The 18,610-nt window shown below is 25.1% G+C and overlaps 1 protein-coding gene across 3 annotated transcripts in view; it reads right to left on the bottom strand.

The window, feature by feature from the left end:
• The window catches only part of LOC136071887 (leucine-rich repeat protein soc-2 homolog), a 63,463-nt gene extending 47,089 nt beyond the window's left edge, over positions 1–16,374 (bottom strand). The window contains exons 1-6 of one of the 3 annotated variants that reach the window (XM_065797504.1): positions 16,148–16,374; positions 12,343–12,511; positions 4,429–4,538; positions 3,750–3,815; positions 471–500; positions 201–324 (exon numbers count right to left, since the gene is read on the bottom strand). In XM_065797504.1, the coding sequence (XP_065653576.1) occupies positions 201–324; positions 471–500; positions 3,750–3,815; positions 4,429–4,538; positions 12,343–12,511; positions 16,148–16,174 (526 nt within the window). In that variant the 5' untranslated portion in view covers positions 16,175–16,374. Of the gene's footprint in view, positions 1–200; positions 325–470; positions 501–3,749; positions 3,816–4,428; positions 4,539–12,342; positions 12,512–13,558; positions 13,627–14,399; positions 14,569–16,147 lie in introns of those variants that run through there. The other 2 variants (XM_065797505.1, XM_065797503.1) reach the window with 2 other exon arrangements.
• Between the last annotated feature and the right edge of the window lie 2,236 nt (positions 16,375–18,610).

Genomic DNA, 18,610 nt, shown 5'->3' with positions numbered 1-18,610 from the left:
ATTATAAATATTTATTATAAATATTTATAACAAATATTTATTCATTTAATTATTTATTAATAACTTTTTACATTATAATAACTTTTTCAAAAATTACAATACTATCAAACTTCATTCTAATTTGATGGTGTCAAAAGAACATTTATTTATATTCAAGTTTTGAGATTTGATGCAAAGAACTATATTAATTTATTTTTTACCTGGTAAAGATGAAATACTGTTCTCGTTAAGAAGCAATGTTTCCAAATTCACAAGCAGACCGATTTCTGATGGTAGTTTACTTATTTTATTCCCATATAGAAATAACTGAGTTAAACCAGTTAACTAAAAAGGAAAATTTTTGTTACCTTATTATATATACAAACTGCTTTATGAAAATGATGATTGATGACGATTGATGATGATGATGATGACGACAACATATAAGTTTTAAGACCATTAAGACTTATTAACCTAATTGTTTACAATACCTCTTTTATTTCTTTTGGCATGTTGATAATCTAAAAATAAATTTGAAAAAATTTAAAAAAGGATATAGCTTTAGCTTTTTTTATGGGATTACAAACTGCATATATACCACATCAAGTTTTAATTAAAAACTTTAAATAAAAAAAAATACACGGATACATATACAAACAGCATAACTTTTAGTGCTTAAATTAAAGTTCACATTATTTTAAAAACAAACAAAAAACATTTTTTTATTTGTTGCAATCCATTTCTGACTTAAGTAATTACAGCTTAAAGTATTTATTTATATTTAACTATGCATACTTAATTAAATTTTAATTAAGTACAATTTTGTTTGATGTTTTGTACCGATCTTAACAGTCTTACAAGAAACTCTCTCCACTACTCACTAAACTATTTAATAAATGCTTAACAGAACCTCACTTTCCTGGTTGCTTGAAAATGACATCTGTGACTTCAATTAAAAACTCTGAAGATGGCTCCAATCTCACGATTAGTTTTCTTAATGTTATTAGCAATGTTTTTATTAGCAAAAACTATTTATCATTATTGTCATTTTTTTACTCCTGATTATATTCTCTACCTCTATGAGTCTCTTGTTCATCTTTGTATGGAATATTGTTATTATAATTGAGTTGGTTTTACTAATGAGACTTTCTCTCTTTTAGACACAGTCTAAAAACTGCATTATAAATGCCTCTGTCTTACAATCATAAGGTTGCATCTCTTTCTTTTTTCAGCAAAAAAATAGTTATTGGTTGCTTGCAGCCTTGCTGGGATTCAACTTGTTTTGAAAAGAAAAGGAAACAACTTTAATCAGCAGTAAAAAATATATATACATAATCACTTATTTTTAACAGCTACACCACATTTCTTGTATCTCTGCATTCATTGAAAAGCCTTGTGCAACAGTTAAAGATAAGTGATTATCTTCAATTATTTCTACAAATTTATAGACAAAAAGGGATTTTATAGATTATAATTTAGATAATAGATATAATTTAGATAATATACTTAGAGAGATTTCCTTTAAACTGAGTAAATTATTAAAGTAATAAGAATTTTAAAATGTTTTATTAAAAAAAAAAAAAAAACTATGTGTAAAAATAGTGAACTATGTGTAAAAATAGTGTCAAATAAGTTTTTTAAACTTTTTTAATTCAACAAAAACTTTAAATCAAACTTTTGATCAAAAACTTAATTTGATCAAAACTTTAAATCAAACATTTTGATCAAAATTTTAAATTAATTAATCAAATGTTAGCTCCAATTTGAAAAAACTTTTAGTATTGTTTTAAAGTAACCAAATAAATTGTTATTATTTCTCTATATTTTTAATATACAAAACTAATTAAATACTTTAATGTGGTTATTATGTAACAGTAGAGTGCTTACTTTGTAAGAAAGAAATTTAAAGTTTGAATCTCACACGCCCCTGGTTGTATTGCAATCAACTTGTTTCTCTATGCAACTGCCTTGTTTGTTTAGGTTTGTATTTTAGAGCTGTAGGATAAAAAGAGGCTTTAGGATAAGAGACAATTAAAAATAAAAATTATAGCCCGCAAAACTGGTGACCCCTCAGCCTGAGGAGATGAATAAAAAGATATATTTGTTAGAAGTGCTGTATACTAAGTCAAGATTCTAAACTAGGTACAGTTTGTAATTACATAGAATTTGTAACAGTTGTTACAAATTCAGCAAACAACAATAATAAATTTAGTTCAATAAAGGGTTTTTTTTTTAATTTTTTTATCAAAATTGATTTTGAATTGGTTGAATGTGCCTATTGTTATCACTCATTTTACCATTCCATTATTATGTTTATAATTTGGTGAAGTTCAATAATTTCCGTCTCACTTTTTTATCACTCTAAGAAGTTTCATCATTTTTGTCATTAGCAAAAACGCATAAAAATTTTATTAGAAATATTATTATTGTACTCATACAAACTCTTCCTGTTCTAATTTATTCTCTACTATGCACTTTGAATTCTGTTCTAAGAATTCTATAAGCCAATAGTTTCGAAACCAGGAGCATTTAGCTTTAACAACAATACTTTGTAATCAACTGAATTAAATGCTTTAAAAAACCAAGATATAAAATGATTGAGGCAAGAAAAAATGTGAGAAAGCGATGAGAAGTCTGACCTGAAAAATAAAAAAATTAGGTGATTTAAGACCAACTGATAAGGTGGGTTAATTCAGAAAAGATTCAGTGATTAGGTATCAGCAAGTAAAGAGTTATCAGTTTTGGGGGCTTCAGTACATACATTAACTGAGGGTTTGGGCAGATATTTTCTAGATTTCAAAACTTCTATTACAGCAAAAAAAAATCTTGTTTTATTCATTATTCTCTATTTTTTCTTTTTTTTTCTGAAAATACTGTTTATTTAATTTAAGTTTTAAACTGAATATGTTCAAAATATACTAGGATAGTGCCAACCCATTTACACAAAGATAGCAATCAATCTCATAAAAATCAGCAGACAGCATTTAATGAGGATTTTTTTTGTCTAGTGTGGCTTCAATGGCTGAGAAGATATCAAATCTTTTAATATTGGATCTTTCAATCCAGAGTACTCTAGAACTCTGGATTGAAAGTGAACTCAAACCACTACACAACTAATATTGTCTTAAAAACATTTACATCAACATTTTACATAAAGTACGTTTTTATTTTAATGATGTAAACAATATTAAGTGATTTCATATATAATAATGGTGCAGTGGTAGAGTACTTCTTTTGTTAGTAAAAAGAGTTCAAACCAATCTATTATCTCCGATCTATGAAATATAGTATGAAATCCAATTAAATTTATTACAAGCATTAAATCCTATAAATATTATCATATAATTACATTATTATCATATAATATATTTTGAGTCAGATAAGATCAATAATTTCAACACTGTATGATTTATCATTTTTATACCATGTTTTGTACAAAACAAACTATTTTATGCAAGTTCCAATTTTTATGATTCGTAATTTACTTGTAGCAAAAGTGACAAACCTCAATCCCACTAGGATCTTGTACTATTATTAAATACTCTTTAAATGTAACAACAAACCAATTTACTTGAAGTCAATTTTATATACATTTGGGCTGGGAGTTTATTCAAATACGGTTTATAAGAAGAAAAAAAATTAAATTACATGCTAGTTTTCAAGACAAAAAAAAACAATTTTAAAAGTATTAAATGTATTACTTTTTCTAAAAACCAACAACAAGATTGTTAGAAACAATAAAAAACAAAATAAATAAAAATTAAACATACCCCTAACTTAGATAAATTTAGCATTTTACTGCTTTCCTCTTTGCACTTCATAAGCCCTTTAACAATCTAATACAAAACAATACAACAAAATTTATTAACAAAAAAATTTTTAAATAAATTAATTATTAACTAACTTCTTTAATTGAAACAAGCCTAATTTTTTAATTTACCATTTATGATAGCTATTTTTTTATATTTTTTTGTGTGGCATCTTAAATATTTTTCATTATTTCTTATAATAGAAGTTGAATTATTATAATATAGGTTATAGGTCATATAACAACCATTTGATAAAAATTTAACAGATTAAAAAATATTTTTCTTTAATTACATAAACTAAGTAGTGGTAAAGCGCTCGCTTCATAAGCGAGAGGTTCCGAGTTCGATCCCCACCAAGTCCCTGGTAGTACCGCACTCAACTTGTTTCTCCGCGCAGCGACCTTGTTCGTCAAGGTTCGTGTTTCAAAGTTATAGAGTTGAGAGAGGGTTATAACCACTATTAAGTAGCCTCCTCATCTGTAGTGGCCTTCTCAGCCTTGAGGAGGTGAATAACAAAAAAAAAAAAATCTTAATTAAAAAAACAAACCAAAACTGATTTAAATAAAATTAAACCTTACAAAGATAGAAAACAAACTAAAAATAATGAATAAAATAATTCAAAGTACAAATAAAACCTTACAGAACTAGATTCTTTATCACCTTTGGTAGATTTTCTTTTAGTCTTCTTAATACCATCGTCTTTTACATCAATTCTTACATGCCTACTATGATCAGACTTATCTTTTGTATCTAAACATAATATATATATGCATAAATATATATATATATATATATATATATATATATATATATATATATATATATATATATATATATATATATTTATATATATACATATATATATAAATATAAATAAATATATATATATTATACTTTCAAGCATATTTGGGCACCAATTTCCAATATAAACTACTAGACATAATTTATATATGTATTTATTTATTGCATAAGCATACTCGAGCCTGTTTCAAAAATTTCATATGCTTATAAAAAAAACAAAATGTATCTATTTATATATAAATAGAAGAGAAAGGAAGAATTGGTACTGGGTAAGCATTGGTACACAGGCAAATATTCAGGCGTTTTAAATAAATTTCAGCTTTTAAATACTGATTTCAAATATTGTTTATAATTACTTCTTCCACAGAATACATAGTTAGGTTTAAAGGCTTTGATACCTTTAAATTTACAATTTACAGTTATTTATTACCTGTATTTAATACCTGTTGTTCATTTTGCTGCTGATTTTTTTTATAATCTGCTTAATTAATGTTTTAATTAACTGAAATTTAAGATTAAATCTAAATTTGCCAAGAAAAAATTAAAACATGAACAGATTTTTATTAAAAAATAAATACTTCACTTTGAGGCACTTACTGATAAAGGGTGAGGATTGGTACATTGAAATCGGGAAGCATTGGTAAAGAATTTTTAACATCTATTTTGTAAATTATATATATACTTGGTTCACTACGGTATTATTTATATATATATAATTTAATAATGTATGTTAAGAGATTGATTCTTCTATCAGATTGATGGTTCTATTTAGGGATGTACTAGAATTCTGGCCGGAATTTGATACTTTAAAGCCGGAATGCCAGAATTTATTTTTTACTTTATTTATTTAAGACATGTGACACAGACTGTGTAAATTAAATCAAAAAATCATTGTACTACAGGGCAATGAAGAACTATAGGTAAACCTAGGTAAAAAATACAAAATTCTGAACAAATACAACGTAATTTTAGGTAAAGCTACAGATTAGTGCTCTAAAATAATATTATTTTTTTGCTTGTTGCGCTCTCGTTAGTAGAGAGTTTTTTAAAATTAGAAATTTTAATTGAAATAATAAAAGATTGCTGCCCTATGCCAAATCCTCAGTCAATGTAGCAGCACTTCCTTGTAGAGGCAGGCTATAAGATAATGGATGTAGCAGTACTCCCTTGTAGCAGCAGGCTATAAGATTGTCGATGTAAGTACTAAATATTCTTATATGTTTATATTAAAAAGTCCCCACTTTGAACTATTATATTTTTAATATAAACATAAATATTCTTTACGTTTATATTAAAAAGTCCAACAAAAGCGCAACAAGCGATAAAATAAAATTATTTTAGACTGCATATCTGTAGCTTTGCCTAATTTTATTTGCAGTAATCACTTATGAAAAGACTTCTAAAAGTTTAGGAATACTGTGGTGCAAAAAGAGTTGCTATCCAGTTTTGGGCAACAAACAAGCTCTTTTTTCATCAAAAATGCTACCTGCCTTTGACAGATATATATATATATATATATATATACATATATATATATATATATATATATATATATATATATATATATATATATATATATATATATATATATATATATATATATATATATATATATATATATATATATACATATATATATATATATATATATATATATATATATATATATATATATATATATATATATATATATATATATATATATATATATATATAGATGCCTAATATAGTAAATATTTCATATATATATATATATATATATATATATATATATATATATATATATATATATATATATACATATATATATATATAGATGCCTAATATAGTAAATATTTCATATATATATATATATATATATATATATATATATATATATATATATGTATATATATATATATATATATATATACATATATATATATATATATATATATAGATATAGATATATAAATATATATATATACAACCCGTAGATGTTGTCCGAAAGTTTTTTCCATAATTTGTTGACAAAAAGTAAAAATTAAAATGCAAGACCTGAATTTTTTTTTTTATTAATTGATAGACTGCCTGCCCCAACCAAACCCTCAGTCGATGTAGCAACACTCCCTTGCGGGTCAGGCTATAAGATAGTCGATGTAGCAACACTCCGCGCATGATTTACAGTAAAAAAAAATAAAAATAAAAACATTTTATTAAAAAAATTAAAAATAAAAACATTTTATTAAAAAAAATAAAAATAAAAACATTGTTTATATTGTTAAAAACATTCAGAGTGTTTTTAAAACATTCTGGTCAATTAAATTTGCGTTTTTGTGGTTTTTTTAAAAAACGATTTGTATGTAATTAAATTAATGGTTTTTACTTTCGTCCAACACGCAAATGTTAAACGAAAGTCAAAAGTAATTAAAAGTGACGAATGTGTTGGCGTAAGAATCACTTTTTTCCTTCTGCTCTTCCCAAAGACAACAAACTATAGATCTATATATATATAGAGAGATATATATATATCTATATCTATATATATATATATATATATATATATATATATATATATATATATATATATATATATATATATATATATATATATATATATATATATATATAGATAGATAGATAGATAGATAGATAGATATGTATCAGGAAAACATGATAAAGGAAGCAAATTACAAAGAACTAATGTTTAAGGAAAAAAACTGGAATAATTTCTCGATAACTTGAATAAGATTTTTTGGAGCACTAAGAAATAGTCACAGTAAATAGATGAGACTAAATTGAATGATGAGTAAAGCAAGAATAAATTTTAGTAGATGGTACAGGAGATACTAGCTTTTTAGAATAGCGCCCATTATAGTATTTATAGAAAAGAGAAAGAGAAGCAAAAATATGATAGCCTTAACCTCTCCACATCTATCTAATACACAATAAAACCTATCAGTTATTACCGTTAACAAATCAACAGTAGAACAAGAAGGTCAAAATCTATATTGATAATCAGAAAGTTATTAGATTCAAGATGAGAGATTAAATGTTTGTTTATTAAAGACTCAAAAACCTTGCTTAAGATAAGAAGACTAATGGAACGATAATTAGACAAATCAGATTACTCTCCAGAATTTTTAAAAATAAGGATAACAGACGTCGCTTTCCAACAGACTGGAAAACAAGACTCTGATAAGTACTTGTTAAATAGTTTTGAAAGTATGGACAACAGCTCCAGAGAACACTTTTGCAAGACTGATACAGGTATGTTGTCTGGACCACAAGTTGTAAAAGAGTCTAAGCAGGAAATCACTTTAGACACAGAAGCTGGAGTGATATAAATGCCACACAATGGATCAACCAGTGATTTATTAGGTAGGATGCAATTAGTGTAATCAAGAGATGAGATTAATGAAAGCTCTGGCAAACAATTCAGCTCTGAGGTAACAAAATCTGACCATGAAAGAGAGAAGGAATAACAGGCTTGCCTTATTATAGACACTGTTAAAGATTCTCCAGCAGTCTTAATTTTTGAGATTAAATACAAGATTTTGTGACCTGATTATGTGACCTGAGAATAGCAACCCTTGGAATAAAAGATTCCACACCAGCCTCAATCCAAAAAGTTACAACTCAATTTAGTCTCACAAAGAGCAAGTAGGTCTGGTGAACTTTGCAAGAGATAAGACTCAACAAAAGAAAAGTAACTTTGAAGACCACAAATATTAGTGAATGATAGATTTAGAGAGCTTGGTGATGACGATGGTTTTTTGTGTTTTATAGTTTTAGAGATGTACCCTCATTAGGAGATAATAGAGTGAGTTGCCTAGTCATAAAAACAAAGATACAAGCAAAACCCATGCAATGACTCAAAAAGATCCAGCATATGACATCCTAAACTGGAAACAACGTATTATGAATACATATACGCCAGCCTAATAGATTAAGAAGGGGTGCAAAGCTGGTCAAAAGATAGAATCTGTTTGCCCCTTAAGTATTTGCCTAGGAGGCCTTCTATAAGACAGTAGCCAAATGTACTTAATGTCTATTCTAGATGAGTATTTCTATCGAAAAATACTCCTCTAGAACAGACATTAAATACATTTTATGCCCTGTTGCCTTGTTGGATTCACTTTTTTAAGCCTTTGCCTAAAAAGGTGAACCCTACAAGGCAGCAGGGCATGAAACAGGTTGTACTGGGTTACATGTTCCCAGTAGCAGGATAATCATATATATATATACATATATATATATATATTTATATATATATATATATATATATATATATATATATATATATATATATATATATATATATACATATATATACATATATATACATATATATACATATATATATATATATATATATATACATATATATATATATATATATATATATATATATATATATATATATTTATATATATATATATATTGTATAATAAATATATATATATATATATATATATATATATATATATATATATATATATATATATATATATATATATAATATAATAAATTTTCTGAGAATTTGGAAAATTTGTACTTACTTTGACCAATATAAATTTTAAACTAATTCAAAAGAAAAATTTAAACAGTTTCTAAACAGTATTTTTTAAAAGAACTTTAAATTAGCAAACTTTTGGCACACCTGAAGGAGAAAATCCAAAGATAATACAAAAAATCAATCAGAAATAGCAAGACTGTTTGGTGTTTCTGAGTCTAACCAATGCTGAGAAACTACAAACTTTAAACTACATATTATTAAAAGAGAATGAGGAAGGCATTGCTCAATTAAAACTTGCACTAGAAAAATTTGATATGATGTTCTAAAGGAATTGTGGATCAATGTGGTTGAAGCTCAAAGATATTAAAGCCTGCCTAAAAGCACGTGGTGGTCATGCAAAATACTGAATTAAAGCATGACCTTATATTTTTGATACATTTTTTACTATTATAGTTTTCCTTACTTGATTCTCTTATTTGATAGATTTTGGTACTAAAACGTAACTTTTTTTGAAACTTTTTATTTTTTTCATACAATGTATTCCAAATACAAATTTAAAAAAAAATCTCTTTCTTATAATAATTTAATTAATAATTTAAGTAATTGCTAAAAAATCATCTTAGTGACTTTATATTTTTGAAATCCACTGTATTGGATTAAAGTCAAGTCTTGTTCTAATCACCTTCTTGTGCAGCTGCTATTTCTAATTGTAATTATTATTTTAATCTTTTTAACAAGTACAACTTTTTTGAGTACAAATGCCTTTTTAATTTTAAAAGGTGCTGTCTGACGCTAAGTTCATTATTCTAAGTTTAATAATTCTTGCATTTTATCTAAAAAGTTAGGTTCTAGTGACTTTTCGAAAATCTTTAAAAGTGTCATTAATAAAGCTAAGTCTTATTTCTCTAATACATGGCTCTGATCTTAAATCCTCTTCCAAGGAGAAATTTGAAAAGAACATTTTTCTCTATATTGTCTCTTATATTCAATGTTCATATTCTTTCTATCGCCCAAAAGAAACAGGTTTGGATGTCTTACAATTTCCATTGTTATACATCTAAACTGCTCTGGCTTCCATTCCTAAAGTTATTTTGCTGCCTGTGGTCAAAACAAAATTTTTGTCACAGTCTTACAAAAGTGTTTTCCAGAACTTTCTTCAATACTATTTCTACAAACTATTTAATAATACAATTCTACAATTTCTACAAACTTTTAATAAATAGTCAACTGAATATTGTTTTCCTACCTGCTGGAAAAATGGAATCTGTGGATCCAATTTTTAAAAAACTCTGGAGAACACTCTGCCCCCTCTAACTATCAGTCTGTGATATTAGCAAGCAATTGTGCCTTTAATTATCAAAATTTATATTCATCTTGAAGCAAGTCTCTCACAATGATTAAATTTCTATCCTCTTATTCTACAGCTGTCTTATTAACTGTTGTAACAAAAAGTTTTTTTTTTTGTGCACTAAATGAAGGCCCCAAGGTTATTGCTCTTGACATATCCAAGACTTTCAATAAAGTTTAACATGCTGGTCTTCTCCATAAGCGTGCATCATATGTGTCATAAGTGCATCTGGGAAAGTTTTTGAGATTGTTAAATAATTTCTTTAAACCCCAGTATTAAAGTTGTCTTTGAATTAAGTCTCCTTAATTTCGAGTAAGTTCTGGGTACCCCAAATTTTTTTTTTTGGTCCTGTATTGTTGTCCATCTATATTAACAATCTTCCTTATGATTTAATGTAAAAAGTGGCTTAATTTGCTAACAACACAACAATATACTACAGTCTTGACATAAAGTCATCACTTTTTGATCACTTAGAACAAGCAGCTCATCTTGAATCTGATCTTTCTTCTGTGACATATTTGGACAGTTGCAGAAGAAAGATTACTATTTATTAATGACCTATAATTGGATTATTATTAACTAACCATTTATCATGGAATCCATGTACACAATTCTTTGTAAAGTTGACATCTGTTAAGGTTGCTTCACTGTATTGTGCTCGCTATCTCCTTACTCTAGATTTCATTTCTCTAATTTTACAAATCTCTTATTTGTACCTGTACTGTTGTCATATTTGGGTTGGTTAACCTAATGATGCCCCTTCTTTTCTAGACAAGGTCCAAAATTGCATTGTAATTGTAGTTAGGCCTGCTCTAGCTGCTAAGATTAAACATCTATTCCATCATTGTAAGGTTTTTCTCTTTTTTACAAATCTTTTTTTAACAAAATCTTGTTCCATCAATTAAGATTCAATATATATATATATATATATATATATATATATATATATATATATATATATATATATATATATATATATATATATATATATATATATATATATATATATATATATACATTTTTGAAAAATATATGCAGAGACCCCCTTTATGTGTTCTATCTAATACAAAAACAAGAGATTAACGTTTTTTAACAAAAAACAAAAAAATGCATTTTTTATGTATTTTTATGACAATTTTGATAAATAAGTTAAAATTTTTCCAAATTAAATATTATTTTTGAAATTTTTATATAATTTTGCTTCATTTAAGTACCAGGTTGACATATTTTTGAAAATTTTTTTTTTGAAATTATTAGGGACCCATTAAATATTTGAGGGTCTTGAGGGACCCCATAAAATATTTTTTATTCTAAAAAATTTTAAATCTAGTGTTTTTCTATTAGATACAACACATTAAGGGGGTCTCTGCATATATTTTTCAAAAATGTTGTTTTTTGGGACACCCAAATATATATACACACACACACACACACACACACACACACACACACACACACACACACACACACACACACACACACACACACACACACACACACATAATAACTGTGATATAACTTGATTTTATAAACTATAACAAAACTAGCAAGAATTAAAAGAGGAGGAAGGAAAATACATGATGTATTATATATATTTCATGACCCAGGAATGATGAGGGTCAATGATAACTTAATTTGTTATATATATTTTTTGATTTGCATATATTTTATAATATTTCATTGTATAATATTTGTTTAAAATATTTTATAATTAAATCTTAAGTAAAAAAGTGAATTAAAATTATAATAAAAATGTAACTTTAAATCTCTGTTCCTAGTTGCTTTTTTTGGAATATTTTCAGAATTGAATTCCCCATATCCAAATAGACTGAAATTCAATCATCTTTACCAATACTTTTATAAAATCAAAATTTTGCCCCCGATATGATATACCCTAATATATGTACCAATAAATGCTCCTGTAATATGACTGTTGGATACTTCTTTGACCGTAAGAGTAGAAGGTAAGAATGCATCATCATCTTCATCTTCTACTTTTAATGACTTTAATTTTTTTTCAAGTAATTTAGACTCTTCTTCTTCTGTAATTTGAGTATTCGAATAATTTTTTGACATCTAAAATAAAACAAAAATGAGTGCATACTGACAAAGTCTCTGTTAGTTACTAAAAATCCCCAATGTTACTTTTTTTTTTTTCATCACATAACATTGCAACAGAGTATGTTTTCTCATCTCTTATAGAGTAATCTATTACTTTAACTATTGCAAATGAAGTAAAAAGTTAAGAAAAGGAACTGTTGCTACATTATGTTATATTTATACAATACATTTTTAATGTGCAGCTATAATTATTTAAGAATGTTTTCTAAACCAAAATTTACAATGATTATATTGACAAAGCATTAATTAGAGATGCAGTAATATAAGGATAGTATATAGATAGGCAAATAGCATTTTACTTCTAATTTTACATTATGTCAATTTGAAAAACCACATTAAAAATGTTTGATTGGGCAGTAACTGGAGTGTCTTTCATATATTCATCTGAGGTGCCTATGTTTTATTGAAAATTTTATATATATATATATAATTTAAAAACATTCTTTTTAAATAAAGTTTTATTATAATGCTAGGAAGGTTATTTTACAAATCCTTTTTTTAAATCTAAAAATAATCATAATAAAATTTAACTTTAGCCTTAGATTGCATAATCAAGTTTTTAATGTTAGCATAAATAAACATTTTAAATCTTTTTAAAACAGTAAATGTCTAAAATTATAAGCTACCATGGCAACCATTAGTATAGAAACAACAGCCTTGTTGACTGAAATTTGAATATTACATTATTTAGTATTTATCCAAGATAGGAGGTTTCAAAAAAATTCATACTTTCTTTTTATAGTATTTAAGCAAAAATCATTTAAAAATCTCTTGTTAAAATGTTTTGTTTAAATATTTATTATTCCGAATCTCTTAAATATTAAAAATATTTTAGTTTCTTTTTCAAATATCTAGAATATATCTTTATAATGCCAGTAAATATAAATAAAATTAGGTCAAAATATTAGAAAAAATCAACCTTATTTTAAAAAGTTTTAAAAAATTTCATATTTAAAAAAGATTTGAAAAGCTTTTTTTATTCTACAATTAGAATAATACAACCTTCCAGATTTCTTCTATATAATACAGACCAAATCTTTTTCTCCTCACCATTATAACTTTTTAAAGAAATTTGATTGCATGCTTGATTGCATGATAGCTTGCTTGACCATACAACTTAAAGAATTATCATTTAGATAATAGTAAAATCAGCAGCAAAAATGAGATGGTTTTTTTAATGGAAGCTTTAACGATTTTAAAAAACAAGCATCTTCGCTAAAACTGTCACTCATGAATTAAGAAAAAGAGTTTGAATTACAATCAAGCCATATATAAGTATTGAATGAGAGTTGCCAGTGTATAAGGTATTATTACACTCTAGACTGTAACAGTAAGATCATAAACAATATAGCAATAAAATTATAGCATGATTGTTAGAAAGATTTCAAACTCTAATATGATAAGCCATCTGGAAAATGTTATTATGTAACAAAATATTAAAATGAATGTGAGATTATTGCTTGCTAAAAAACATGATAAAGAGATTTGCAAGTATACAAAGATGTAAAATTATACAATCTATATTATATAAATATCCAAAGAAATAATGAATATAAAAGCTATTAAGGTGCAATCTGTATGGTGAAAACTTTCTGAACTACCAACTTCTAGAATGTAAAGTCTTTATATAAAAATAACTAAAAAGCTGATATGGTTTTTGGAACTTCTTCTTTAACATTAAAACTTGTAATAACACAACCAAATATTTATGAATTCAGATTAAGTAAACGCAGGTATGATGAGAAATAGTAAATAAAACACTTTCCCAAAACTGAAATTAAACTTAAAGTTTTTATTGCAAAATTACTAAAGATCTTTGTTTTGTAATCATTTACTTCCCTACCTGATGAGCATGATTACAGTAGTCACCTAAGTAAAAAACTTGCTTTTTCACCAAAGGTTAATAGTCACCGTCACTAATTTGAGCAAAAGATAATATTATTAAAGTTAATTTAAAAAAATTAATAAATTATGAGGCTAAGCTTAGAGTGCGTTTAATTTACACGTTATTTAATGTCTCTTCGACGGAAAATTTATTTTATTAATCTTTGTAATACGATATGCACAACCGACTTTAAAATTTAAAAAAGATTAGACTAAAAGATATATGTAATTATTGCTTTATGGAATTGAAAAAAGCGATGCTAAGTATTCGTTAATATAATTTCTTGCCAATAAAAGTGAAAAAATATCTCTTGAATTCATTTAAACAGATTACTTGATGATTTTAAAGGATAGCGATTTAACTCATAATTCAAAACTTGGTAATTAAATTAGTAAAGCACGAAGCGTCTAAGACAGTCATTTTGTGACAGTCTTAGACGCTTTGTCTAAGACAGTCATTTTGTGACAAAACTTATGAGAAAATAAATTATCCATGAAGTCTGATTAAAAATCAAACTGACCTATATTCAACTTCTAATATCATATTTTTGATTTTTAATTTAAATTCTACATATCGAACACTTTTATTGTGTTCAAAAATCTTTCTTATTTTAACGGAATACATTTAAATTTTCTTTATTAAATTTCAGATTACAATTGAAGTTATTTGAATTTGATTACACCGCCACAAAGATCAATCACTCTCTATCGCGATTCGAAGCATTGTCAATTGTGATTGATCTTCACAACAATTAATTGATTGATCCTACATAACGATCTTGAGCGCAAAAATTATTAATTGATTATTAATGTGTATATTTGTGTTGGTTTAATTTTTAAAATATTAATTTGATTTGCCATCTCATTATTTATACATCCTTTCAAAAAAGGAATGATTAGTCATCCATTATTGAAATAAAGAAATCAAATTATTAAATTTTGAATCTATTCTATCGTACTAAGTTTATTTGGAACTTTTAATCTTAAGTTCGAAAATTAATTTTGACCAATTTGCTTTTGGTTCAATTTTCTAGAATCAGACCTTTAATATTGCGCTAGACAAGGATTAGAAAAGATTAATAAGTTGTTTTTTCCGTTCTTGATTTTGATTTATAGTTAAACAAATTATTGAATAATTTGTTTAACTAAAACAAATAAAAAAATTAAGTTAAAATTAATGTAGAGTAATTTTAAAATATATACTTTTTAATACTTAAAATTGAACCTTATTTTAAATTGAAATATAAGCAAACAATAATTGGTAATAAAGACTAAAAACTTTTCAAAATAAGAATACGTAAATATGAGGCAGTGGCTTCTGTTTCTGATTTTCAAAAATAAATCTCATTTTTCAAAAAAAGTCTTATCTCTCGGCAGTATAACCAAACAAAAAGATTTTGAAACAAAACAAAGCAACTATAAAAGAAAACTCTAAGTAAAAGGTTGTAAAATTCAGAAAATCAAAATCCTTATAGTTCTAATGCTTAGGCAACAATATTTTAATTTCTGAGCGGTAATTTATTAAATAAATTTTTAATTATTTACGATCAATCTAAATTAACGATGGATTTTTAATCATTCTCATTTAGTAATGGGTAACTCAATGCCATTTACAAGTTGGTAATTATAATCCTAAACCATGTATTGTTTTGTTTTTCTATTCTTACAAACTAGATAAATATTTTAAAAAAATTCTACCTAACTTACTTTAAAGATAAAGCTCATGCAAGCCATACGAGTTTAAATCCACAAAATGCGCAATGGTTGCATACTAATTTCAAAATAACCAGGCAGCAAGAGGGAGTTTTTAATCTGATAGAAAGTTTTATGTTACGTTATGTAAGAAATAAAAAATATATATATATATAAGTATTTTGTTTGTTATTAATTTTTCTTTAGATTTAGACAATATATTCGATGTTATATTCAAGACTACTTAACAACAGCGTTGCTTTGGCAACGGCAAGGAATGATAAACTTTTTCGGTTTGAATAACTTTGTCAATGTTTAATGTTATCTTTATTTTTTTGAGATTTTAGTTGTTTTATTTTTGTTTATTAAAACTTTGAAAATATCTTGTAATTAATTTAAAAAATGTTTAATAAATATAACTTTTAAAATTGTAACTTTTTAAAGTATAACTTGTTTCAAGACAACATTTATAATTTTTTTGGATTTTATTAAAATATTTAATAAATAGTAATAATAAATTAAATTAAAATATAATTATTATAAATAATAAATAGGAAAAAGTAAAAAAGTTAAATAACGGTGATTAAAAAATGACCGTTCGTAAAAAATTTGACAAAAACTGGTACTAGACGTTTTAAGCATAATTGATATAACTAACCATAATTTTTTTATTTTATTTCTTGAAATGAAAAAATTTTATTCACCTGTTATAAAAATCGATGTTATAAAACTTTTTACCGGTATAAAATGCTACCGGCGGTAAAATTTACCAGCGTAAATGACTTTTTTTCAATTTTATTTTATATTTTCGGCAATGAACTTTCTGCTGCAGAAACGTTTACCGTCGAAAAATGTTCCGGAGGTAGGACCTCTTGTTTTTAGACTTTTTTGTTGAAGATCTAAAGATATGAAGATTTAGGTGTAGAAACCTGTAGTTCACAATGTTTTTGAATCTTCAACTCAAAAAGACTTTGTTTTTGATAACCTATTTTATGTCTTGAGAATGTTATTGATCTGGACAATAGATTTCTAAAAACAAATTGAAGGCAAAGATATCTACAAAATTTGATGCGGAAAAAGTTTATACCATTGAATAGAAAAATATTTTACGACTCTAAATTTACGGCTGTAAAAATTCTCAGAATAAAATTTCCGCCGGAAGCATTTTACACAGGTAAAAAGTTCTATAACATCGACCCCTAGACAGTAATATTTAAAAAGTCTCTGATGTACATTCTTAAATATATTTGTAAAACTACCAAATAAAAAACACAATTATAATTATTTTTGTATTACACAAACAATTATACATAAAAAATTCTAATATGAAAATTATGAATGTATATAAATACTTATATTCACCTTATATATACTTATATTCAATATATTTATAAAATTAAATTCATCTACCTTTAACTTTGTTTAGTAAATGTTTAAATAAAAATTTAAATAAAAATTATTTCCTTTAAAAAACCAATCCAGTCCACAGTGGTCTAAAAAACTTGATTTTTGGCCAAAATTAAAAAAAAAATTGTCATTTTTGTTATTATTATTATCTTTATACACAACATTATCTAGGCTATTCAAAAATATATAGGTTTCATATTTTTTCTTGAAAGAAAAGTCAATCACCGTATCCAAGAGCGATTTGAAATCGATGAATAATTTCTTGCAAAATTACAAAATTTTTTCATTTGTGTATAAATTTAAAACTATATGCACATATGTAAAGATTTTTTTTTTTTAAATAAATTTATAGTATATAGTTTAATTTGAAATAATAATTTTTTATTATTGTATATTTGCATAAGTTATTTATGTTTGAAACTAGCATAAAATAAAAGTTTTTTCTTCAATTTCAACTTCTTCCTTAAACTAAAGTCTGCATGCATGGACTTGATCGATATGATTTTACTAAATCCTAATATGCATATATTATAAAAAAAAAAAAAAAAAAAACAGCTGCATATATAATTATTCAAACCAACTTTAAAGCTCCCAAAATATACTTATTTTATGTTATCAAAAATACTAGTGTCTCTATTTTTGTTTTATTTCTATAAATAAATGTTCGAAAATATTTTTTTCTTTATACAATCGTACTTGCTACCTAAATTGTTAAAAGTAGTTCAAATATTCATTTTTATTTTATTTGTATAAAATATTCGATATATTTAACTAGATGAAAATATTTAAAAAAATGCATATTTTAGTAAATTTAAAATCCATGTAAAATGCAAAGTCCGTTATTAAAACATTATATTTATAGTATGTTTTGAACATCTATTATCGCCTAATAATTCCTAAAAAAATCACCTGCAGATAATTAAAAAAAAAGGAACTAATATTCATTGCAAACTATACCGTATTGACACTATATTTGTGTTGTTTTTATACCACAATTTAAATCATATCTTTGCTATTCCGTATTGTACGTATACTTTTTATATTATGGTTTTTGATTTAACGTATTGACTT

The sequence above is a fragment of the Hydra vulgaris genome, chromosome 05, assembly GCF_038396675.1.
Source record: "Hydra vulgaris chromosome 05, alternate assembly HydraT2T_AEP".
Lineage (NCBI taxonomy): Eukaryota > Metazoa > Cnidaria > Hydrozoa > Anthoathecata > Hydridae > Hydra > Hydra vulgaris.
Note: the sequence above shows the minus strand (reverse complement) of the source record. Positions and strands in the feature narration are given on the sequence as shown.